Source organism: Martes martes (assembly GCF_963455335.1).
Source record: "Martes martes genome assembly, chromosome: 11".
Taxonomy (NCBI): domain Eukaryota; kingdom Metazoa; phylum Chordata; class Mammalia; order Carnivora; family Mustelidae; genus Martes; species Martes martes.
Window position 1 is genome coordinate 73802724 of NC_137899.1, and position 25443 is coordinate 73828166.

A 25443-nucleotide genomic window follows, 5' to 3' on the forward strand; every position below is an offset into this window, starting at 1 on the left:
GGGAGCCTGCTTCCTCTTCTCTCTCTGCCTGCCTCTCTGACTACTTGTGATCTCTCTCTCTCTGTGTGTCAAATAAATAAATAAAATCTTAAAAAAAAAAAAAAGTTTGGTTGCACTGACTCTAAAGAAAATCTTCTCAATTAGTTGGACTCAATTCCAGTTGGTTTTTTTGAAGAAATGAGATTCTTGAGATATTATGACTGATATACCTAGAAAGATCTATCCAGTGCACGTTTTCTTCCAATTTTTGGTAACATGGCTGTGATTCCTCTCTTGTCCTAGAGATTTGAAGAATGAGTTTGTTCTACCTTTTTACAAATGAATTCTGCATTTCACTTACAATGAATGAAAAAGCACAGGTTATGTGAATGTATTATTAAAATACTTTATATCTGCAAATTACTTTGTACTTGTTGTTCTAGGCTCGTCAGATTAAGCTACAATCAGAACGTCTGAGAGTTCCTTGGCTTTTGACTTCCGACCACAAGTTTATCTCGCCACAGAAGCCATTCAGGGTGTAGTAGGCCTGGCTTGGGGCCCTGGGCTGCAGTGTCCTCTATGGCGTCAGTCTTGTCAGCCTGGATGCCTCTCCTGGCTTCAAGCAAGTGCAGCTGGTTTTATGGAGCTAGGATCCTGTTTGACCAGGATCAAGGCTTGAAAAAGAGAATAAAGGTAATTTAAGAGGCACAGAGTAAGAATTTATACACTCTGCTAAGGGGCACAGTTTCAAAACCACACTTTGCTATCCCACCTGTAAAGTCTGATAAATATTTGTACTCTTTTTGGTTTTGCATTGTCCACCCTAAAGATTTCTCCTTCATTCAGATAGTTCCCAGAGCTTCAGTAGGTCTGGGACAGGACTGGGAAGAAAGGCTGGGAAAGAGGGATTGGGGTGAGTATGGCCAGGAAGATGCCAGGGCAGCCAGGGACCAACCAACTCTCTCCTTTCTCCCAGCCCTTAGAAGAACCCCTTGCTCTGAGCCAGCCCATTCAGGCTTTGGCCTCCTGACCCAGAGGGCTTGGGCGAGAGGGAGCCCACATTGTACCGCCCCCCACCTCGGGCTACCCGCCAAGAGTTCGAGGCCGCCTGATCCGGATATGATGAAAAAGAGCAACAGAGGGAGAAGTGTTTCAGGAGTGGAGGGGTGTAGGACGGGGAAAAGAGAGGCAGAAGGGGAACAGTCCCCCTCGGAGGGGAACGGGCCGGACTGAGCTGGCTGGAAAGAGGGGGCGGAGAGCTGGGAGTCAGAGGAGCGGCCGCTGGCGCAGTTGCCGCCACTGCAGTGTCTGGGCTGAGCCGGAGGGAGGCGGGGAGGGACGCGCCGGGGCGGCCGCCAGTGCTGCCAGGCCGCTGGGGCAAGATGCCGCGGCTGCCAGAGCTTTGCTAACTTTCCGGGCGGAAGAGGAGGAGGAGGAAGAAGGGGCTTTGAGAGAGTTGGGGGGATGCTGAGGTAGGTGGTGGTCGGCCCGGCCAGGAGGAGGAGGAGGGGTTTGGTCCCCTTCCCCAAGCTTCCAAATCCAGTCTCCCTTCCCCGCCCGCCTTCAGCGCCTCCCTGCCCCCTTCCACCCCCGCTGTCAACGTGCGGGGTAGCAGTTTTCCTCCCGGGTTTCAAATCAAAACTTCTCCGGGGTGGGGTTTGGGGGAGGGAAGCGGAGGGGGAGGGAATGTCCCGTAGGGTGGTGTGCTGGTCTCTAAAAACACTTTTTTTTTTTTTTTTTCCGCCAGAAGCAGTCAGTCCTCTGCACCCAACACCTAAGAGCCCTCGGTCCGCCCCCGGGGCGGAGAGCTAGGCGGCAGCGCGGCGCGGGCTCCGTGGAGCGGCCCATGTCCAGCGCGGGTGAAGCGCTCGCTCCCGGGCCCCAGCGCGGGGCCGAGGCGGGCTGCGGCCGGCTGGGCGCCCCAGCCCAGGGTGAGTGCCTGCTTGCAAGTTGCAAGACGCTTTGTCATTGTCGCATTTTAAAAATTTGTTCACACGTTTACTGATCGGGGGCGGAGGGGTGGAGGTTGGTGCAGGGAGGACGGATTCTCACCTCGTAGTTTTGAACTTTTGCACAGTTACTGTTACTCAAACAAGTTCTCCAGGACTCCTGCCCCAGATCAACAACCGGATAAGAGGGCGGGATCCGCTGGTCCTTCCACTCCCCCTTCCTTTGGTTGCGGAGGGAAAGGGGATGGCATGACTGCGTCTTTCTTAAGCATATGCATTTTGGGGCCTAAGACTCAAATATGTGGGATCCCTCCCTCCTCAGCTTCGCTTCGGTTCTAGTGTCTTCATCAGATCCCGGTGTGCTGCTGATCTCTGACCAAGTTTGCGCTCGCTGTTCATCTTTCTGTTTCTTGTGGGCCACCCTGTGACTCCGTTGATGATCCAGGTTTCTGGGACCCACTGCTTGGGAATGACTCTCACAGATGTTTCAATAACTGTTCTGTTTTGAAATAAACATACTTTAAAAGAAACACTTTACAAGAATGAATTAGCTCCTTTGTATTCTTCCAAAGTGTAAACACAGGCAACCTGTAAAGAAACTAATCTTGTTTCTGGGAAACTTCCCTAAAAAGCTTATAAACAAGTTCAGGCAGTATCTTTTTTCTCTTGAAGGTAACCTACTTCAGGTCTTCCATGGCGACAGTGAACAAGGACCCTACTCTTCAGATGCATTTTCCTCTAAGCATGGCTCTGATTTAAAAAGTTCTGAAATTGATATAAGCTAAATGTTCCAGATCTCAGAAACCTACTTTATACTCTTGATTTTAAGCATATCTGATAGCTTTTCTTTTCCTTTGACCGTAATGTAGTGAGCTTCTTGGGATTTTGTTTTTGTGTTTGTATTTGTGTTAAGGCAGCAGAAATGGAAAAGAAGAAGTTAATGTTGAACTCAGAAAAGGTTTTGCAGAAAACATCCATGGCTAAATTAGAATGTTCTGGCATTCAGGGCTGTTAAATTGAATTATGTTTATCATTGCCTTTTGCTTCTAAACAGTGAGTCATTTTTTTCTGAAGAGAAAATAGAACGAATCAGAGAGCTAGAATGATCAACATATTTTCCCAGAAGCAGCCCACGTTCTTCACTCTGTATTGCCAACATAGTCATTTTCCTGTTAGGCATGCCCTTCATAGTCTTATCGACTCATTGATGTTTATGTTCACACTTGAGCTGTTAATCACTCTTGTTAAATGATGCTTATGTCAAAATCCACATCAGATATACTACAAAAACAATTGATTTGACATAGTGATATCTACAGTGTCCAACTTTAATAATGCATCTTCAGAGTCAGAACTTGCAGTGGTACTAAATATGCCTGTGCAAATGCAATGCTGCAGAATACCCCAGGATCTGGCATTAAGAAGTGGTCATCTAGAATGGTCTGAGGTGCAACTGACTGCATACAACACCTACATTATCACTGTGGAAACTCTTGGACTATATTGTACCTGAAAATTGGCTTATCCTTCACAACATAGTTATATAGTGCTTTTTTACTAGTTTATCTTTGACTCACAATATCTTTTAAATAGGCATCGATTTAATTGTAACCATAATACAAAGTTGATCTTTTAAAAAAAGAATTCTCAGAATCTTGTTATAATACTATGTCTCAAGCAAGCAGATTTCATAAAGTGTATTGAAAGAAAAAAAAATTGAGCCAGTAGGTAGATTAAGAGCTTCAAGATGCTGCCTTCCATGGTTAGGTTGGTTTTACTGGTAAAGACATTAGTGAAGAGAGCAGCTTTGCTCACAAAGCACTTAACTCTCAAGCTCTTGCTTGAGTTGTTTTATCCTCTTCCTTCTGTCCTTGGATTCTTCTATCATCCTTTCAGAAGAACAGTTTAATCATTCTCTGGTAAGTTGTGGGTGCTTAGTTAATGGAAACTTAATTTAAAATTTTTATATATTGAAATCAGTGAGAAGAATGGAGTGTTGTAGGAAAATAGCAGAAAATACCTTTTCATGAGCGGGACATAGAAGGTCAAGTCTTAACTTGTAAACAAAGATACATAGATGACAACATAAAACCAATACATTTATTACTGGATTATGAAGAGCTATCCATACTGCTAACTGAGGACCTATAATGTTCAAGTTACAAGACATTTTAGGGGGTCTATAGTGAACTCACCATCAACTCTAGCATTCCTTTCTCCATTCTTTCAGATGGTTAGTTAGACCCCAAAGTGTAGCTCATTTTATTCATCAGCATTCAGAGTTAGGAAGGTTTTTCTTATTAAAAGCATAGTTCTCTTTCTTCAAAATTTCTACTCTTTTCCTGTGATTCTGGAAGGAAAATTCTGTTACTTTAAAAGCATTAAAAGTATTTTCTGTGTATTTTGAAAATTGTTACAGAGCAAGGGCATAAGCTCATATGCTCCAGGCTGTGAGAGGGAACCAGGACCCAGGATGGATGTCAGAAGAAAGGGAGCAGCAGGGATTGTGGGCCGTAGGATGGCTCATGGGCCAGGAGGCTCCAGCTCATTGTTGCCATTTGGGCTAATATCTTCCAGTATTTCAAGAGACACTGGAAATACAGGTTTTTATGTATCATCTCTCCCTTTTTAAAAGTTGGCTATTGATTAAATACAATCTTTGTCCAGGCCAACAAACAACTACACTTTCAAGCTGGAAATGGCCTCTAGGCAACTGATCTGTTATCTCTGTTACAGAAAATAGCACGTAAACGTATATTTATAACTATGCAGAGAACCTGTATAAATGTCTTAGTAGGTGAAGGATGAGTAATACGTAAATTGTATTCATCGTATATCATCCTTCACCTACTAAGGTAAAACGTAGTATCGTTTTAAGAGAGAGTGGATCCTAATATGTTGTATGTTAATTAATTGAATTTAAATTTAAAAGGTGTGGATGTTGTGTACGTGGTTCATCAAATTGTCATTTTTTTTTCGGTTTTCGGATTAGACATCTTAAAATTCATTGTGTTATCAACATAGAAAATATAAGTACTTACCTTTTGGTGCAGTAGTTACTAGAATCCATACAGCGGAAAGAGCTTTTTAATTAAGTACTTCAGTCATACATTTGGGACTTGTAACCAGAAGGGTTTTTAGAAATAATTTTGTCCAACTTGCTTACTTTTTAGAAAGATTGCCCAAAGAATTTAAGTGACTTGGCCAAGGTCTCATGCAGTCAGTAGAAATCAGGGTAGAACCACAAATTGTGGAATATATGTCATTGTGATAAATGTGGTTGAAGGAGAGAATCAATACAACTGTTTCCTACGGCTGGATGAATTAAAGATAATAGGCTTTGGATACTGTGAATCACTTGAGCCTGTTCCAGTCCCTGCATCACGCCCCCACCCCCCACACGCCCTATTGCATTTGCCAAGACTTACACTGTTGGACTGTGAGTGCTGGAATATACTTTAATGTGATAATGTGTGATTTAATGCACTCTTTTCTCTTGGGAGAGTCCTCTGAGACTATTAGGCAGACTTTTCATAGCAGGATGCAAAATGCCAGTGAAGTTAATTAAAAATAATTTAAAATAGAAGCTAGGGAGAACATCTTTGAGTTGAAATTACATAAGAAGAGCTTCGACTTAGAAGATTAGCTGAGTTGTCAGGAGTTTATAGTGGCTAATCAGATTTCCTTTATGGGAAGCCTGTTTATTTCATTTTATGCAGTGTATGCTTGTAATACCCATATTCTTCTATTTGTATCATATTGTTTTAACCTTCTGGTTAAGGATGGCATTTCTCAAAGTGTGTCATCTTTGGATAGATTCTGTCTCTGGTTCCAGTCACAGCTGACCGTGTTTCCAAGAGATATTTGGCAACATCTGGAGGCCTGTTTAGTGGACATGCAGGGAGTGGAGTGGGTCCTCCTGGGATCTAGTGGGTAGAAGCAACGGTTAATGCAAAATATCTTAGAATGCATAGGACAGAACAGCCCCTTACAACAAAGAATAATTTGGCCTTAGAATGTCAGTAGTGTTGAGATGCTATCCTGATCTCTCCAGGCAACTGACATTTTTGGTCCCCCTCTAGACTTAAAGAGTCCATTTCTGGGTGGAAGGCTCAAGAATCTTCACTTTTAACAGGCTCCAGGTGCTCTTTATTTCTGGTTGGAAATCATTGTTTTAGAATCTTTTATCTGTAGAAAGACAAGTTATCATAGATTTCTAGTAAGTCTCTCTCTCTCTCTTTTTTTAGTAGAAGGAATTCAGAAAGCTTTTTAAAATCTCTTTTTCAAGTTCCAAAGTTTCAGTCCTATCATTCTGCATTACTGGTCTTCAGCATTTTTATTACCTACCCAATTAATAAAAATAGTACTGAGTATTCGTCTTCAAAGAATTTTCTTAAGTTTTGTTTACCATCATACAAATGTATTGTGTGTGAACATTAGAAAAGAAATACATAAATAAGAGTTATAGGCAGATGAGATAAAAATAAGTGAAATAGATATTTTTATACTTTCTTCCACCACTTCAGCAGATATTCTTGTCCTGCCGCCCTATACTTCTCTTTGGAGATCCCAGGATTATGGAATAATGAGGCAAAGATTGCATAATTTGCACATTAGTTGTGTTCCTTTGTGAGCTGGAGTTTGGAATCTCAGTGATCCTTTCTTATAGAAACAGTGATCAATTGAACCTTGTTATGTGACAAGTACAGAGAGAAATAGACTGAATGAAATCAGGGTCTCGCAGAATGACGGGGAAATACATACATTCACCCATAACTATAACGCAAGGTAGACTGATAGGTGCTATAACAGATATACGAAGGAAGTGCGAAGGCAGGACCTGGAAGTGAGAAAGTATCTCTAGCTCTAGGGTATTTGGAAAAACCTCGAGGAAAACTTGATTTGAGCTGGATGAAGAACCATGATCGCAGGACTCAGCTCTGTGAGATAGTGGGAAGCAGATCTTGGAGGGAATTACTACAGAATGCTAAGTACTTTGCTAAACCCATTGTATGGATTGTAGGAAGAAAACAAGAGTGAAATAAGGTTGAGAAGATAAACTGAGGTGATTTTGAGGGTGGCCCTAATTCTCCATGGAAGTGTTTTAATATCTTTAACTATGAACAGTGGTGAACCATTAAAAGTTCTTGAGAAAGGGAAGGACAGGACCAAGGTGGTATTTTTAGGAAAATAAATCTGGTGGCAGTGCAAAGGATGGTGTTGGCGGGAGGGGCAAGAGTGAAGGTAGTGATTATCCAGGAAGCTATTATTGTCACCTGACAAAAGAGGACATAGGGCAGCATGAGTAGGAGTAGAATTGAGAAATTAGTTTAAGAACTATAGCAAAAGTAGGATGAAGTTGTACCTAGATATGAGAGCCCCTGGAGGGCTTTTGATTTTTACTCATCATCTGTTGACTCCTAAAGCACAGTGTCCAAATTTTGTTGAATTCAATTGATATAATTGGGCAACATATTTAATATGGAAGATGTTGGAAAGGTAAAAATTCAAGGTAGTCCACAGGTTTGCCTTTTTAGCCTGAGTGGCAACATAGGAGGAGCTGTTGAATCATCTTTTGATCCCGTTGGTTCCTGGAACTTATCCCTTGACACGAGAGCCAATAAGCCATGAAAAAGTAGAACTTGTACCTAGGAGAGTGGTGAGGGTCAGGCCCCCTAGGCTAAAAGTTCACCACCAGGTAGCTGATGGATGGGCACAAGAATGAGAGAGAGGACTGAGGGGCAGACTTGGAGGTATGGCCACTCTTAGGGAGGAGAAGGAAAACAATGCAGAAAGAGAGTCCATAAGGAGTGGTCACAGAAGCATTAGAGGTTTAGTGGTCGTGGAAGATGAATGAAGTTGCGTTCCGGTAAGGGAGAAGCATGGTGCATAGAAGGCTTCTGTTGGATGGGTAGATTTTGAGCATGCTCACCACATGCTAATGGAAAGAAATCTAGAGGATAGAGAGATTGAAGATGAAAGGGTATGGAGCATAGTGATGGTGTGATGGGTGTGTGTAATTGAAAGAGTAAAATTCTGGGACCGAATGGGACAGAGACCAGTCTTAGGAAAGTAGAGAATGTTCCCTTTTCAGATGGGCCTGGGAGAAAATGATGAATGATAATCTAGAGAAAGTTTGATAGGAAAAAGAGATCCTGGGAGGCCTTGATCTTCTCAGCAAAGTAGATGGTAACATTTGCTGGGAGCAAGACTGGGGGGTGGTTTTAGGATGAGCTGAGAAATTTGAGATGAGTGGAAAAGATTTCAAAGAATGAAGTATTCAAGAGGGATTCAATCTGGGGCAAACAAAAGGCTGCTCAGTAACACTGAGGGCTTAACTAAGAATGAATGGCATGAATTTTTAGTGGACAAGGTCAGCATGGTTGATTGCCTTTCTCAGCAAGGAGCAGGAAGGAGCTTGAGAATAGAAGCTGATAGAATGAATTTTTGGAATTAGTAAAGGGTTGGAGGTTGGCAGGGTAGAAGCAGTGGGGGACAAGGGAGGAGGATTATACATGTGTGGGAAGAGTGTGTTTGTTCTAACTAATCTTGTGTTGTAGGGTATATGGGGAGCCAGAGAGACCAGAAGTGCAACTGACAGGCAGAGGTTTCAGGGCAGCAAGAACTGTGCCTGTTGGCCTTATTTGGTCAGTTAATGTACAAGGATTTTTTATTTAAAAAATATATATATATATATATGTGTGTGTGTGTGTGTGTGTGTGTAAATAAAATATATAAAATATAAATAATATACAAATAGTAAATATAATACATATAAAATATACATATATGTGTGTATATACATATATATAAATAAATTGAATGACCTTTATAGGGCTAGTGGGGAAATTGGAATTTTTGGGTGTGTAAGAGCCTTTCCTGTTTCTTTGAACCTTATTTCCTGGATCTTGTTGAGGTGATTTCATGGAAAGTTCTAATAGCTGTGTGCGATTATTTTACCCGCATTATATTTTTATAATAATAAAAGATTTGGGGAAAATAAGGAAGCGTAAATGGACACAATCTAAAGTTAAGCCATTTGCAAATGGAAAATTAGGTGATACAATAAGCAACAACAGAGGATAACAATTCAACCAAATTGTCTTTCTGAGATAATGTAATTATTCTACCGTATGTAAAGGCAAGGGATGTGATTTTTACGTTTCTATTTCTAAAGGTCTTTATAATCAGTTTTCATTAAGGGAAGACAGATTCTGCACTGGCTAGATTCTGGGTGTTTGGCTAGTTGGATGTTGGTGAGTCAGTGGAGCAGGTGAAGGACGCTTCAGTCCTTCCTGCTGACCTAATCTTACATGTGTTTGTGCAGCAGTTTTTGGATGCTTCGCTTTTCTTTATCTTTGTGGCTCTGTCTCTTTTTCCCTTCCCTCCTCTCCTCCTTTCCTGAAGTTAAACTTTTTGTATCTTCTTTTCATGTCAGCACACATACTCGGAAGAAGGAAAGCTTTTAACTTTGTTTTTGAAATCGAGTTGTATTTTAAAAGATTCTAATTTAATCAGTTAGGGTTCACTAAGTAGGAGCTGTGAACAGAGTTATTTTAACATTAATTTCGTTTGTGGTTTCTACTTGCAGTCCACTTCTGTTTTCAGATTCACACCCATGTGATCTGAAGTGAGATGATTCATATGCATGTGCTTTTATGCCTGAATTTTTTAGTAGTTTCAGGAGTCAAGTCTGAAGTTAATTTTCATGCCAGCACATAGATTTCATTATTGACACGTTTGAAGAGAAACCCTGTTAACAAACATTTTTTTGTGTGCCTACTACGTACAAAGTCCTGTGAAGATTAAAAATGTGTCATGCAGCGTTTGCCCACAAGGAATTTATAAAGTAGGCGAGAGAGAGAGGATGAGATATAAATGTGCCAAATTAAATTTTAATTCCTTGTCTAAATATCAGTTGCACATTCCAACAAGAACCGTGTGACAGATGAGTTGATGGCCAGTTGCCAACTGACGGGTGTAGTTCTCGAGCATACAAATTCAGAGGTTGAATGAGAAACTCAGAATGGCAACGAGTCAGTTTTGCTGGGTTGGACTGCTAGTGATCCCCTCTGAAGAACACGCAGTTTGTAGGTCTTTATGGTTTGGATTATGCAGAGTTGAGCACTAAAAATAAAGCAATTTGCGGTTGAGTAGGTGACAGGCGCTCCGAAGGCAGCTGGCAGAGTACAAAGGAACTGGCTTCCCCTTCAAGATACAGTCCTCCTACTCTTTTCCATGATGGATCAGCCCTTGATCTTTTGGGCTCTAGAAATGTGGACCTACTCTTTTTTTTTTTAGTTTTTCTATCATTTAAGCAACATGCATTTTCTGAGGGGTATTACTCTTTATTTCTCACCAAAATGCAAGGTGAAATTACAGAGCGTGGGGAAGGTGTAGGAGCTTACATTAAGATGTATACAACATGAAAATAACTATACCAACTTTTCATCAGTATGCAAAATGAATTTAATTTTTCTTGAGCTAAGGCATAGCATAGTCAGTCTTTGTGTTGAAAGTATTTCTGGTTGGAGGAGATGAGGATTGGTGGCACTGGTAGTGGACACAGGAAAAAAAAAAAGTCTACATCTGAGAGAAATTGGGAAGTTGTAAGTAGCTGGGTCTCATAATTGATTTTGTTGGGGCCGGGAAAAGAGAGAATTGAAAGATGAGTCTGTGAATACCATTAACCAAGATACAGACTACAGTTGGAGAAACAGGACAGAAGAGAAGTGATGACTTTTAAGAAATGTTGAGCTGGAGTTGCTAAAGATGTATTGATGTAGAGTTAACTTCAGATTTGTAGGTCAGGACATGGGAACAGGCCTAGAATAATGGATCTAGAAGTTCGTCTCCTAGAGGTGGTCATTATGGACCCTTGTAAAAGTTAATGAGATTACAAAGATTATGGAGCCAGCATGGCTTGGTTGTCTTACAGGAGAATCCAAAGAAGGCAGTGTCTCAAAGAAAAGAAGCCAGCTTAGTGAATTCTATGAGAGGCTTCCAGTTTGGGCCTTTAGGAGAAGTACCAGAGAGGATAGATTCCGTGACCTATAATCTATCTGTCATTCTGAAGTTCAAAAAATAAATTCCAGTACAGCTCTGATTCTCTTATCATTATCTTATTTATGGTTTCACTGCTCTGTGAAATGCTCTTCTCCATCCTCTCTCACTTAACCTATATCAGGATTGGACTCAAATCATAGCTGTGAAAAAGCCTTTGCAGAAGAAACAACCCCCTTTGGTTCACTTTTGATTTCCGTTGGCCTTCATTCTCATAACAGTACCAAGTTAAGGGTTCATCTCCACCTGATAGAACTGAGAGGTAACAAAAGTTTTAGAATTGTGGCAGTTAAAACAGTGATCATGAAAAGACTAAAGATGGGTGTGTGACCTCATTTTAAGAAAAGGGGAAGATGTCAGAGTCCTCAGTTCCTTTTTGTCATAGGCTTAGTCATTTGCTAAGCAAGAGAACTGCTGTAGATATGGCTTCTCTGTGTTCTCGCAGTCAGTAAGACAAAACTCTTTCATAATAGCTTTCTAGACAAGATGAAGAAGACTGTCCTGTCCATAAAGGTGGGCAGAAGGTAAAAAAAAAAAAAAAAAAAAAAAGGCCCTAAAAAGCCGCTGAAGAAATTAAGGGTGTTTAGCACAGAGAAGATAAAGACACAAGAGCATGAGATATTTTCTAAGATGAGACTGTCACATGGAAGGAAGATTAGACTTAGATTGCAAAGAGCAAAATACGATGAATCAGTGAAAAAGACAGGGAAGTAGATTTTAGCCAATTGTGAGGAAAGTCTTTGAATTGTCAAAACAGTCCCAGACTGGGGTGAGCGATGTGCTGAGGCTGTGTCCCCGTTCCTGCCTTCGCTCCTTGGGTGGTTCTTGGGAATATTGGATGGTGATAAGTATTCATCTGACTTCAGGTTATCGGATTGGGTTGAGACCTCTAAAAGCCCATCTAACTCCAAATTCCATGAGCCGGTGAGTGTTTGGTGTTAGCATGAGTATACTTGGTTGAAAGAACACAATTGAACATCTATTTGAAGAGGCAGGAGTTCACTAGGCCTCAGGGTAGGTCATCCTGAAAATATATCTTTAGGACAAGGAACTGTAGTTTAGATGTCAAAGGGAGGAGATAAAACGTGACTGAAGTAATGTGTCCTGGTTGCCAGTAGGAGCTCGCTGTCACCTCACCTCTCCCTGCTCCTTCTGCCGTTTATTTAGAGCCCCGATTGAGATATTACCGGAACTACAGCTGCATTTTGTACCTATTCTTTTGCATAGTCATATTCAATTGTATGTTGATCTGATTGCGGAATTGTTTTCCACTGTGCTGTGTGTATAACCTCCTCTCCCTACCCCCCACCCTGTGAACTAGTCCAGTCAGTGTCCTTTGTACCACTCTTGCATGTAAATGCACCCTAAGCCTCTGAATGCATAAGAAGCCCTTTGAAGGAGTGCATTTTAGATTTTGCTCGGAAGTCTTAACTTTTCAAAATATTGGTAACAGTGAATCAATTCAATTGATTCAGGCATTTATGTCTGTAAATTTCATAATGATCTGTGCTTATATAATTTATTGTCTTTACAGAATTATGAAATTTTATGCATATGCTCATTCATCTGTTAAAAATGCTTTGTTTTTGTTGTTGTTTTTGGACAATGAGATTTTGATCCATTTGAGAGCAGTAGGCAAAGCAGGTTGGTTTTGCTGTGCTTCTTGAAGGTCATTGGGCTTGAGGGGTTGGTTTGTTAGTGTTTGTTTGATGAGTGAAGAAGTAAAATTCCAGAGCCTCAGGTCTTCCTGAAATCTGCCTTATCTTTGGTTTTTAAAGGTTACATTTGGGAAGCATTTGTAGATTTCCACATTGTTCTGAGCCTCTGGGACAAACAGACCCAGATATTTTACTTTTCCCAGTTATTTTAGTCTTGGATTACTTGAGGTTTCATAAACCGGAGCACACATAGATCACCTGAAATAATGCTGGCATTTTAATGGAAGAGTAAAAATTGTTTAAGGCAATTTTGTTTTCAGAAAAAGGAGGTGTGAATATAGATTGCATAGCAGTAAGAATATATATCTTATGTAGATTATAAATGATCTGTTATAGATTATTACCAAATACCAAGTTGAATTGGATGAGACCTAACATGCAGAAACCCCCAAATTTAAGTATAAAGAAAACTACATATATTCCTTTTCTATATGAATATGTGTGTATTTTACACTAAGTTTATGAGGTTTTATTAAGATTTCTGCCAAGCACCGTTGTTTATATTAGTCTTTCATGAAGTAAGCAAATAAAGTCTGGATAACAAGTAGAAAATGTATTTGATGGTTGGTTTGTGCATTTACATATACCTTTGCCTAGTTCAGCAGAATATTTAAGGCAGCTTATAATAGTACATTTTAAAAGAAGATTAAAACATAATAATAGAAAATATAGGTATCTAAGAGATCAAAACATGGGGGAAATCGAAATGTACAGGAGACTGTAGGGTCAGAGTCACTCAATTTTGTCTATAAATTTGGGTCAAAAAGAAGGCATTTTTAAAAAATTTGATGTTCACTGTGCATCAAGGAAAAAATATATAGCTTCTCAGAGACCACAATAGTTTTCCTTATACTCAGTCTAGAAACAGATTTCTTGCAAGGTTTTTCACATCAGGATTATTGAATAGATAACTCCCCTCAACAGCTCCCATATGATAGCTTTTTTAAAAGATTCTTATTGGGGAGCCTGGGTGGCTAAGTGGGTTAAAGCCTCAGCCTTCGGCTCAGGTCATGATTCTAGGGTCCTGGGATCGAGGCCCGTACCGAGCTCTCTGCTTGGCAGGGAGCCTGCTTCCCCCTCTCTTTCTGTCTGCCTCTCTGTCTACTTGTGATCTTTCTCTCTCTGTCAAATAAATAAATAAAATCTTAAAAAAAAAAGATTCTTATTGTCCTAACAGTTAATGAAATACTAATAGCAAATATGAATGAGCCCTTATTCTGTACCAGAAACTCTGCTTCCCAGGCATGATTCCATTTCTTTCCACATCCACCTTAAGGGATAGATACTGTCGTTGGTCCTGTTTTGGCAGAAGTAGTTTGCCCAGGATCTATAGCATTAGTGGTGAACCCCAGGGCCCTGATTTGAGATCCTCTGCTCTTAACCACTTCTAGTGGAAACTATGGTTTAAAGATGGTATTTCTGTCCCAGAGAAACTAATGAGAGTCTTTTCCTTCGTCAGGAAGGAATCAGATACATCTGGACTTTTACATGACAATATTGTCTCCATTTCTTGGAAACCCGTGGCACATACAGAACTTTATGTTTAAAAGCTCATTAGTAGCTTTGACAAACTAATCATCCTTATGCAGCATGACTAGATTCTTTCACTATTACGTGCTAACAGCATTTAGCTATTGAGATTGTACATTTGCTTGATGACAGACTGCTGGAAAGAATATCCCTCTTCAGTAGTTGGAAGTGTTGTCGTTTAGGAAGGGTTACCTTTACCATCTCTACTGACAATGGGCAGAACTGGGACTAGTTATAAATTACCCGGGAGCAAATTTATGTTGAAAATAAAGTATAACTTGCTAATGAACCTAACTGACCGAGAATAGGATGTGTTTCTTTGTGAGGGGTCATTCCTTGGAATTTTGAAGGGCTGAGTGTTGCAGTGGGTCTTTCTGCACTGGGTGTGGTATGAAATGAGCCGAGCTGCACGATGCTCTCTAGCTCTGACTTTGATCCTATTTTCAACTGCATATCTGTCTCTGAGACTCATTCTGTATTCTCATCAGTAAAATGGAGCTAATGTGTTCTTTAAAATATCGTTGATGGTTCTGAAGATCAAATGAATATTATATGTCAAATTCCTTTGAAAATTGCTAATGCTGTAATTGCAAAAATTCATTAATTTACTCTTTCCACAAAAGGAAGTGTTGTTTCATTTTCAAAAAGTTGTTTAACAACCATATACCAGCTGAGTGGCTGTTGTGTGCATAGAACATAACATAATGTTGTACATACATTATTATCGAATTTGCTTATTTTTAATGCTCTTCGAGTTTTCTTTTGTTAATCACCATTCAACTAGGTTATTCCCTAGCTCTCAGATAAGTAAAATTCTTACTCTCAAAGTTTTAAATTTGTATAATGTCAACTAAGTAAAATATTAGAGAATTTTTAATTAAATGGAAATTCTGTTTACCTGGTTCTTTCTCCTTCTTTGTCAGTAGGAATGATTGAGATTAGAGGGAGATTGCGTCTCATTATCCATACCTTTCTTTAGAAAAATAACAGAAATTTAAGAGTATTAATCCTGTAAGAAAGTCATTTCTGTGTAGGACATATTGTATTTAAATCAGCTGCTTAGAATTCTTATTATTTTCCTCTGATTCTTTTGCTTAATTCATGCTTATTATTTTCTTGGAGAATTAACTTAAATCCAATGTCTTACGAAGGCTTTTTTCCAATTTCCTCCACTCCATTCTGAGTGCCCTTCATTATGTGTATGTGAAGTTTTGGCTCTGTTGTTCAGCCCTTTTGCAGAGTTAGATTTACAGAATTTGGAGTAAAAAAAAAGACCTCTGCAACCATCCAGCTCAATGCCCTCATTTCCGGTTGAAGAAAATGCGCCCCAGCCACACAGCTGGCCAGTTTCTGAGTCAGAATTATAATCCAGTGCATTTTTCATTACCCTCAGTTTTATAGTTTCTTGTTTTGTGTGTATGCTGGGTCTGCCCAGCCAGAGGATTTTTTTTTGGGCCAGGGCTGAGGTTTTTGGTTGTTGTTGGGGTTCCGCATGGCCACCCCAGCCAAAGATTCGTCTGTACTTCGGTGTTCAGAGTAACTAGAATTCTTTGGGAAGTCGGCCTTTTGGAAGTGGCTGCCAGAAGTAGGCAGCTATTTTCTGGTCTAGTGTTATCTTTAAGGTATCTTCAGTTTTTATTTTAGTCTCTAAAACATGCTTCGGTAGTCATCTTTTAGTAGAACTGATGAGTGTTCACTGTGATTCAGGTTTTATATTCTCATAGTTGTTCCAGCACGGAGACACAACTGAATACCTCTGTATTGGTGATAAGGTCAGCTTGCATTTTCTGATTACTTGGAAACCTTTGATGAGGTGATGCAAAAAGCAAGGTCTGTATCTCAGTGTTCAATAGGCCCTCCCGAGTTTTCTCTAAATTGTGTAGAACAGAAGAACTTAGAGCAGTTTCCCTCACACCTGGCTATCTATGATGATGACAGAACTTCTCCTGTACCACCTGAATTGGGACCTCTGAGGTTGGGACCTGTGCATCTTGATGGTTAAGGAGCTCTGCAAAGAACGACATTATTGAGCTGATGAAGGTCTCTTTTCAAGAAAAGATTGTTAAGTTAGGGAGGAGTGCTGCTTGGATATGCGTACAGAATTCTTGCAGAAAGATACAGACTGATCTCATGCATCATGAAGTTATTTGATTACCTGTGGGATATGCGGGACATGTCTTTGGGGACCACATACTAGATGAATAGCCACTAAAGACCTTCGTGAACCCAAAATGTTTAAACCAGGACTGTGGCCCTGCTTCTGCAGTTCAGAAGTAACACCATAAACCTATACTGATCCTAGAAATCTGCTCTTTGAAACTGCCTGTTGGTCGTCTTAATGAGCAGTGGCTGACCCAAGGCATTGGAAGTTGTAGTAAAGTGGGTTCTGTGCCTAGACATCGTGGTGCTCATCTTATAATTGTCTATCAATTAATTCTTCCTCTGCCTTAGTGCATTTCTTCAGTGTTAGATGGAACTGTGCACCATTTATGAGGCTGCAGAATAGGTATTCCATTAAGTATTATAGATATGTTAATAAAACAATATACATAGGTGAGAAAGCTGTACAACACTCAAGGGGTCACGGAAGTTTAGTTTATAGACATGGAGAATTGGCAAAAGTCGACTTAATTTTTATACTTAAGACCTTTTCTGAGCCTTGCTTTGGGCTGGGTGCTGTGGGTCATAGCAAAAAGCTGAGGCCAACTTTTGGGCCAAGACATTTACTTTTCAAAGAAGGTGAAGTTGGATAGACTGATGATTGTGATTTGAGAGTAATTACATTTTAGTGATTATTTCTTGAACATAATGGGACAGAGAGTGATAGTTTTTCTTTTTTAACTTGAGGGGAACTCTAATTCTAGAATTTCACAGATCAGGAAACTTAAAAAAAAAAAAAAAGTGAAACTGTTCCTTAATAAATATTTAAAGCAGAAGGAACTTTATGTTCCTCTTACGAGTGGGTCAGTACTAGACCCGTGTGTGTATGGACCACATGACATTTTCATTTATTCAGTGGAGAGTCTAGAGGGCCTGTGTTGAGCACTTGAATATTGGACATGATTCAAATGTGAGTCAAGTGTGTCTAGAGGCTTTATTCATACCTATTTTCTTTTAGTCAGCAATGCTTCATAATGCCCTGGTTTCATGAATTAATTTTAATGGAATTAAACTTGAACAGCTCAAAATTATATAATTAATTTCATTCAGCTTCAATTAAAGTTACTAATTGAATCAAGCCTACTAGCATGACACCTGGCGGCAGTTAGCTACATAACAGTAGCTGCAAGTATGTAGGACTGTGCTGATGAGCTAGTGTATGTAAACTAGTGAGTTTTTATAAAAAAGCTCTTCTGTTGATAATCTCAGAAAGGCCTTGAGTTGACTGTAACAGTGGAAAGACTTCTGGAGTTGTTTAAAAAAGTCAAGATTTTAATTGAAATGAACACCTCTCAGGAAGATTACATTTTCTCTCGGATAATGCTGAGTAAATGTTACATAAATCTTCTAGAACATATTGGTTTAGCATGCTTCTGATTTATATTTTACTGCTATCTGAATGTGGTTTTGCTTTCTGAAAATACTTAGCATTGAAGACCCTGCTTTTTTTCAGAGACTTTAGCCTCTGGATTTAGTCCTAAGAGGGTGTCCATCTATTTTCATGTGTTGAAATGTGTTTCATGGCAGAACTTTTCAATTGTTGTGAAATCCCCATGGTACATGAGAAACTTTTGCATGTGCAGACATTTTTTCCTTCCACTGGAAATGTTAACACAGTTGACTAACAACTTCTGTTTGAATCTCTTTCCTTTCCTTGCTTCCATGGCTTGACATTGTCCAGCTTCTCGTCCTTCTCTGACTCCTTTCTAATTGTACGGACCCGTCTTGGTACTCTTAATGTATTAATTCTTCTGATGGGCCCATTCATTTAACTGGCTTTAGCAGTCAAGTTGAGGAAGGTCACTGTTTCCAGCTATAACTTGATTTATTTCTGATTTGCAAATCCAAATGTGCAACACTAAACTCATCCACTAAACCGTAAAGTCCGTGAAGGCCCGAGTCGCATCTCACAATTCATTGTATCCTCATTTCCTAGCACAAAGCCTAAACATCTACCTTGTACAAATACATATTTTTAAATTAATAAATTATTCTTCTGGCCTCCAGGTTTTCCCAGTCAAATCCTCGACCGAGAGGGCTCCCTCATCTCCAGTCCCATCTGTGCAGAGCTCTAGTTTTAGATAGAGAAATAGATCTAATTATATTCTCACGTCCCCCTTTCCCATCTTGTCGTTCAGTATATTCAACTCAGATCAAACTGGACTCTTCTAAGTCTCTCTTTTAGCTTCCCTTCCTCTCTTCTCCCTCTTAGGTACATCCATACGCTAGTGATTCTCAGGGATGTTAAGTGCAATAAAATTACCTAAGTGCCCCACACTCAAATTGAAATAGAGTCTTTGGTGGTGGGGCCCAGGAATCTGTTTTTTTTTTTAAAGAGTGCCCCCAAGTGAGTTAGAGCGCAGTCAGGACTGAGACACTGCTGTGTGCAAATGTATTAATCTTCCTAATGCATGGCTCTGATAAGGCATTTCATAAAGCTTCAGTGGCTACTTTGACTTACTTATCTTGCCTTAAATTCGGTCCAGATTTCTCACCTTTGCGTGCAAATATCCATGCTGTGTCCCTGATCAAACCTTTAGTCTTATCTCCTAATGTCCCTCTTAAAATATTTCACACTCCAGAGCGTTGGAACCTTTTTGCTTACGGAGTTTGCCCTTGCCGTCTTCTACCAGGCATGGCCTTTCTCCCATCCCTGCTTTTAGAATTCCGACGAATGTTTTGAAGACCATCCAACATGCACCTTTTTCTCTAGTGCTTTTCTTGAGCTTTGAATCGGGATGAGTTTCTTTTTCTTCCTTCAAACTTCTTCAGTGCTCTGGACCTCTTATAACGTGGATTTCACCTTGTGTTACAGTTAGCTTTTTGTTTGAGTTCTTATGTCCTGATAAGGTGTTACTTTTCCTTACTGTTTTTCCCCCCAGGGACCCATAAACCCACGTATAAATCTCCCATCCTCAATAGCCTCCCTTTCTGAGAATGCGTAACACAGTCGATGCCTCTTTCCCAAGCTTCCACAGAGAGAACTTTACACTTGGTTTCTACACCTTCTCACTTCTCAGTCCCTCATTCAACTGCGGTCTGACTTTTAGCCCAGCCGTTCAGTGGAATCTCTTCTCCTTTGGTGCTTTCCCTTCCATGCCCGCCCCCTACATGTACAGACTCACTTTCATCTTGTACGTGACCTTTGCATGTGACTCTGTCATGGCAGACCCCTTGTGTTAGGATGACTTACTTACAATAATCTTTTTTTAAAAAGATTTTTAAAAGATTATTTATTTGAGAGAGACAGAGCATGAGCAGGGGGAGAGGCAGAGGGGGAGGGAGAAGCAGACTCCCCACTGAGCTGGGAGCCCAGTGTGGGGCTCAATCCCAGGATCCTGGGATCATGACCCAAGTCGAAGGCAGACACTCAACCATCTGAGCCACCCAGGGGCCTCTACTTACAATAATCTTAATAGGTTATTTTTGCTGTACACATGTCTGTTTCTTTGATGCTGGTCACATAGTAGGTACTCAATAAATCTGTTACTACTTCAACAACCTATGCAAGAGTGAATAGAGATCCGGCTCCCATTTGCTTAAATTATGGCAGACTTGGAAGCATTTGGGGGAAAACATACCTTAAAATTAAAAAAATAGAGAAAAATATATAACATTTAATAATAATATATCTTGTGTTTTATCTAGAAAAATGTGATAAAGAAAATAATGAGAGAACTGTAACTCAAGCTACCGAGAGCTGCTTCACACATGGAGAGATGCAAGACCAGTCCATTTGGGAAAACTGTTCAGATGATGAACTCATCCGAAGTAAGTATTTGTAGAGAAAATCGGAGTGATTTGGGTATATGGCTATGAAAGTATGCTTTCAGTTAATTGTTCCTTGTAGTTCTCCCAGAAATCTATACATCAGCAGAGTTTATCTGAAAGTATATTCGTGAGTATTTTAAGATGTAGAGCTAAAACTAGGATATAAGTAATACTGTCTGTCCATTTTCATCCTTTTATTTTATTTTTATTTTTTCTGAAGGAAGAATTGACCTGTAAATTTTGGACTTTATTCTCGTAGAGATACAGTTAAACTTAATTCCTTCTTGAGCAGTGATGAAGTAGAAGTTGGACAATTCTGAGTGGACTGTGAAACTAAAAAGATAAAGACAGAGCAAAAGGACAGTAAACAGCACTTTGGTGATTGGTACCATTCTGGTCCCTGTTCTTGTGCCAAATGATTCCAAACTGGTTTTCTGTTGTTTTTTTGTTGTTGGTTGTTTTTTTTTTTTTTTTTTGTTTTGTTTTGCAATTAACATTTTTAGCACTACTTGGTTTCTTTTTACTCTCTTCCTCTTCCTGAACGTAGTCTGTAGGATATGTACAAAAGCTTTGGTGTATTTTCATCTGACTGTGGGAATGTCTGGCAACAGCAGTATCACGGGGGCGCGGTTCAGAATGCGGGTTCTGCGTCACATTCTCTAGACCTGGAACTTCCCCTCTGTAGGTTCAAAGAGTGAATTATTCTTTCTAGTAAACAAGTAAGTATAAAGATTTTTGCTATAGTGTTTGGTGAAGCTCCATCTTAGTTAACAGAATTCATACCATTAAAGGGAAAGGATTGAAAATAAATTCTTTGCCCTGTCATCTACACCGGTTAGGTGGGCAGTGATTTTTTAAAAAAATGTTAATTGCATTAAATAGTTTCTTTGGCGATAATGATGGTTTAGCTTGTACCAAGGGACAGTGGAGCATCTGGGAGCCACTGTCTAGTTTTATGGCCCCCTCTGAGAAGGCTGCTGGGGAAACAGACAGCCGAATGGACATCCAGAAGAAAAAGGCCAAAGGCAGCAAAGCCACCCCCCGGCCCGAAACATAGCTGACAAGACTCTCCGAATAGTTACGGGTGACCTCCGTCTCTGAATTCTTTTTTTTTTTTTTTTTTTTTTTAAGATTTTATTTATTTATTTGACAGAGAGAGATCACAAGTAGACAGAGAGGCAGGCAGAGAGAGAGAGAGAGAGGGAAGCAGGCTCCCTGCCGAGCAGAGAGCCCGATGCGGGACTCGACCCCAGGACCCTGAGATCATGACCCGAGCCGAAGGCAGCGGCTTAACCCACTGAGCCACCCAGGCGCCCTCCGTCTCTGAATTCTGATTACAGATTTCAGAAACTGTATTTTTGTCCTCTTCCTGGTCACACATTTTCTAGGCAAAGGCAACTTTGTTGGGTCTCCAGAAAAATCTGATATCTGGATTTGCCAAAACGGAACGATTTATGTCATCTTTAGACTCGACTCAAGGCTGGCTAGCACTTCAAAGTTTGACACTGTGGTAGCTTCTGCTGTTCCAACTCCCTGACACTGCCTCCGCAGAGCTGTCTGGGTTTTCTTCTTTGGCCTTCCCCGTAGAGTAGGTGGTCGTCTGCATAATTCACTGCCTGTCTCTCTTAACTCCAAGGTCAGGGAGGTGTGTGTTTTCCTCTTTGGCATCTAGCACATTTGAGGGGGCCCAGTAAAATCTTTTGTAATAACAATAGGCCCTGGAAAGAAGGCCCTGGCTCTAAGTTGCATGGGGGAGGAGGGGAACATCTGTGGTGAGTCAGGCCAGGGCTGGCTCCCATTCCAGGAGTCCTGTGTGGCTCCCTGAGCACTGTGGAAGAGGCGGGCAGCTGGCTCTCATGGAATTGATTTTAGTGTTCCCACTGTAGTGCGAGGTTGGCTGGACGCAGGGATCATCAGAAAAATGAGGCCGGCTGGGGTGTGGGAACGTTTTCAAATGCACAGCCCACTCTTTTTCCAAGCTTCCATGGGACGGCTCAGCTGCATAAGCAAGAAGTGGACGAGAGTGAGTCGGTTTAATAGGACTTCTCTTTCTCTCTCTGCTCCTGAGAGTGGTTCGAAGGCTGGCAGCTAACATCTACATTGTCCCGGATGCCTGCTGCTTTCTTTGTTGGACATTTAAGGCATAATTTATAGGGGACTGTTAGCTGTCAATGTGATGAGGCTGTTTTTTTTACTTTCCTGAGAATAACTGAGCTCTGGAAAGTCAAGGGAGTGGTTGCTTTGGAAATTGTATTCTAATTAAAGGGTGTATTCTCAGGCTTATAAACGAGATCCAAGTGGAGAATGATTTCCAAATTATTCCGTGAACTTTAACCCTGACCTCAGTGGACCACCCACTTGTGGCTCACGCTTGTTTCGTGCTCCACACAGAAGTTCGAGCTTTGTTGGCCTTCCCCGGTCCTTCTAGAAAACCTTGCAGGTGGCAGACCTCAGGTACAGTGCTCTCAGGGCCTGGATTTTTCAAATCGGTTGCCCTTGAGTTGCTAACTTATTACAGAGAATTCTTTCTGGAAGTTATAAATAAAAGAGAAGAAATCCATATGGAATCGAACATTTCGAATAAATAGGCCACACACAATCTGGTCAGGGAATGTGCATTGTGATTCTCTTTCTTATGAAATTTAAATTAAAAAGACAATTCCAACTACTCAAGTTGGTTTAAAAATAAAAAAAAGAAAAGACCTAAATCAGTAAAGAATTAAAAGCATAATGGAGGTTTTTGAGGAAATTTTATGATTGGGAGGTTTTATTTTTTCATCTTATGAATTTTCTTTTTACAGTTTAAAAGGGGGTTCATATTCTGAGGAAACGTTTTGGCATATAATTTCTGGAATCAGGCTTAAATTTTAGTTTATAAAAGTATCTTTTTATGGGAACACTAAGTCTGGCTTTTCCCCTCGGATTAGCGTATATGATTCAGTATATAATTTGGAGCTCTGCCGTGTTTTTATAATCACTATTCCTCTGAATTGGTAAAATAAATGTGGCAGAGAAGTGACACCCTCAATTAATATTAATTTTTCTATTTAACCCATAATATGCATAAACTGATAACAGGCAATAGGCAACATTTCATGTTTTAATTAGACTAGAAAAGGAACAGAAGTAACATTTTGATCTTAGTCTTTGGGGGGATTTCTAAGGTAGGAAAGAGAGAGAGAGAGAGTGAGAGAGAGAGAGTGTGTGTGTGTGTGTGTATCCTGTGTTTATACTCAGATATTTGTAGTATTTTCCTTTAATTTAGGTCAAGTTCTATTCTAATTATTTCCTATAGAGAGAGAGCTTACATTTTTCTTTGTTCTTCTTTCCAAAGTGCCTCAGGTCTCTATCGCAGATTTTTCTAGGTCTTTCTGAAAATTCTTATTACTTAACTTTATCCTTGGACATTGCTTTTACATAAACGTCTCCTAATTCTAAATGTCATTACTTAACTCCAGAAATTTTCCTTAGCTCCTCTTTTGAAATAAATTTCCCATTAAATTAAACTATTTTGTACAGCTAATTCTCTCCTTTGTGATTTTGTAGAATTCCCATGATCTGAAGCAAAGTTAGAATGCTCCACTTAAATGGTAATCCTCATTCTGTTTAACCCATTTATTCATTCTGAAGAGTTTTTAGCTCTCCTAATAGTAAGCACTTAATTGGTAGAAGAATGCAAGCCTCTTCTCTAATTCACGCTTGTCTCCTCTTCATGGAGCTAATGCTTCCTGCTCTTCGCTCTTCCTACTGCTGGAAACCTTCCTCTTGGCATCCTTGGAGTTTCCTCTCAACATCGCCAGGCTGGGTTCTGAGGAGCTCTGTTCCTTCTCTTCCAAGACTTTGCCAACTTACCTCTGATCACTCTTTAGTGAATATTACTTGATCACTTGAGGGAATGCCTTCTTTATGTCAAATGCTGAAAAAGGCCGAGACTCAGGCGTGCTGTTTACATACTGAGAACATTTCTTTCTTGATGATAAGGGAAGAGCGTGAGAGATTTAGATTAAATTTCTTCAGCAGTTCTCATGTTTGAATGCACATTATAGTTAATATTATTACTATTATTCCTTTAGAATTCACTTTATATGAAAGAGGACATAAACAAGCCCCTGAAATAAGTATCATCCAATAAGACTGTGGGGGAAGGGGACAAATGTAGTTTTGTGTTATGTTTCTTAGGTGATGTGGAATTCTCTCTTAATAGTGCCTGCTCATTCATTCTGGGATCCCATATTGGGAGTAAGCCTTTGTGACTTCATCTGGCTCAGTATCTTTTCCTTCATTTGTCTCTCAGAAAAATTCTCTTTTTTTAAAAAAATATGCTGACCAAATGGTAATGTGGCTACAGTTGAGATGCTTTGGTTATTGCTGTAGAGAAGAATCATTAACCACCAGTTATTCCAAAATCCAACTCATGATTTGGTTTCAGGGTTGAGTGGACAATCAGAAGCTCTTTTTGATGGTTACCTGTATTTATCTCATTGGCCAATGACCATGATTAGGCTGCATTCTAGAATAGAACTCAAGTTTATTGACATACTTCTTCCTTAGGGTGCATCATTCCAAGCTTATCTGGGTTTTGGTCCAGTTGCTAGGGAGAACCATTGCCCATTGTTTCTGCGTTGGGCATCCTAGGCTCAGAGTCTTGGAAGCTGACTGCCAGGTTCGGATACTGACATCATTATTGCTGGTGTTGGACATGTTACTTAAACTCTGTGATCAAATTTCTCATTTTTAAAATGAAGGCTAATTCTGTATACCTTATTGTGTTATTTTAAGGATTATTTATTTTAAAGATTTTGTTTATTTATTTGACAGAGAGCACAAGCAGGAGGAGTAGCAGAGGGAGAGGGAGAAGAAGCTGGCTCCCTCATCAACAGGGAGCCAGATGTAGGGCTCGATCCCAGGATCCCAGGATTATGACCTGAGCCGAAGGCAGCTGCTTAACTGACTGACCCACGCAAGCATCCCTATTTTAAGGATTATATGAGAAAACGTATTTTGTATGCTTAGTTAGCACAGAGCTGTATGTGTAAACATTGAATGCATTTATTGGTTTTCATTATTATTATCCTTGGGTACAGGTATCAGTTACGAAGTTTTGGTTTTGGTTTTGCTTTTGCTTTTTTTTGATCCATGATTCCAATGGGTTATGTTTGCAGATATGCTGGGTACGTAGACCATGTCTTCCCAAGATTGTGGATATTTATGTCACAATGTTAGCCAGCACATTGGATGCTATATGCTTAATAAATGCGTAGGAAGCACATAGA

The 25443-nt window shown here is 40.1% G+C and overlaps 1 protein-coding gene across 2 annotated transcripts in view; it reads left to right on the forward strand.

Moving 5' to 3' along the window:
* Window positions 1–1094: 1094 nt before the first annotated feature.
* MDFIC (MyoD family inhibitor domain containing) overlaps window positions 1095–25443 on the forward strand; it is an 89562-nt gene continuing 65213 nt past the window's right edge. Inside the window, exons 1-3 of one of the 2 annotated variants that reach the window (XM_080818363.1) lie at window positions 1095–1451; window positions 1727–1910; window positions 20048–20170. In XM_080818363.1, coding sequence (XP_080674489.1) covers window positions 1826–1910; window positions 20048–20170 — 208 coding nt within the window. In that variant the 5' untranslated portion in view covers window positions 1095–1451; window positions 1727–1825. The remainder of the gene's footprint in view (window positions 1452–1726; window positions 1911–20047; window positions 20171–25443) is intronic. The other variant, XM_080818364.1, reaches the window with a different exon arrangement.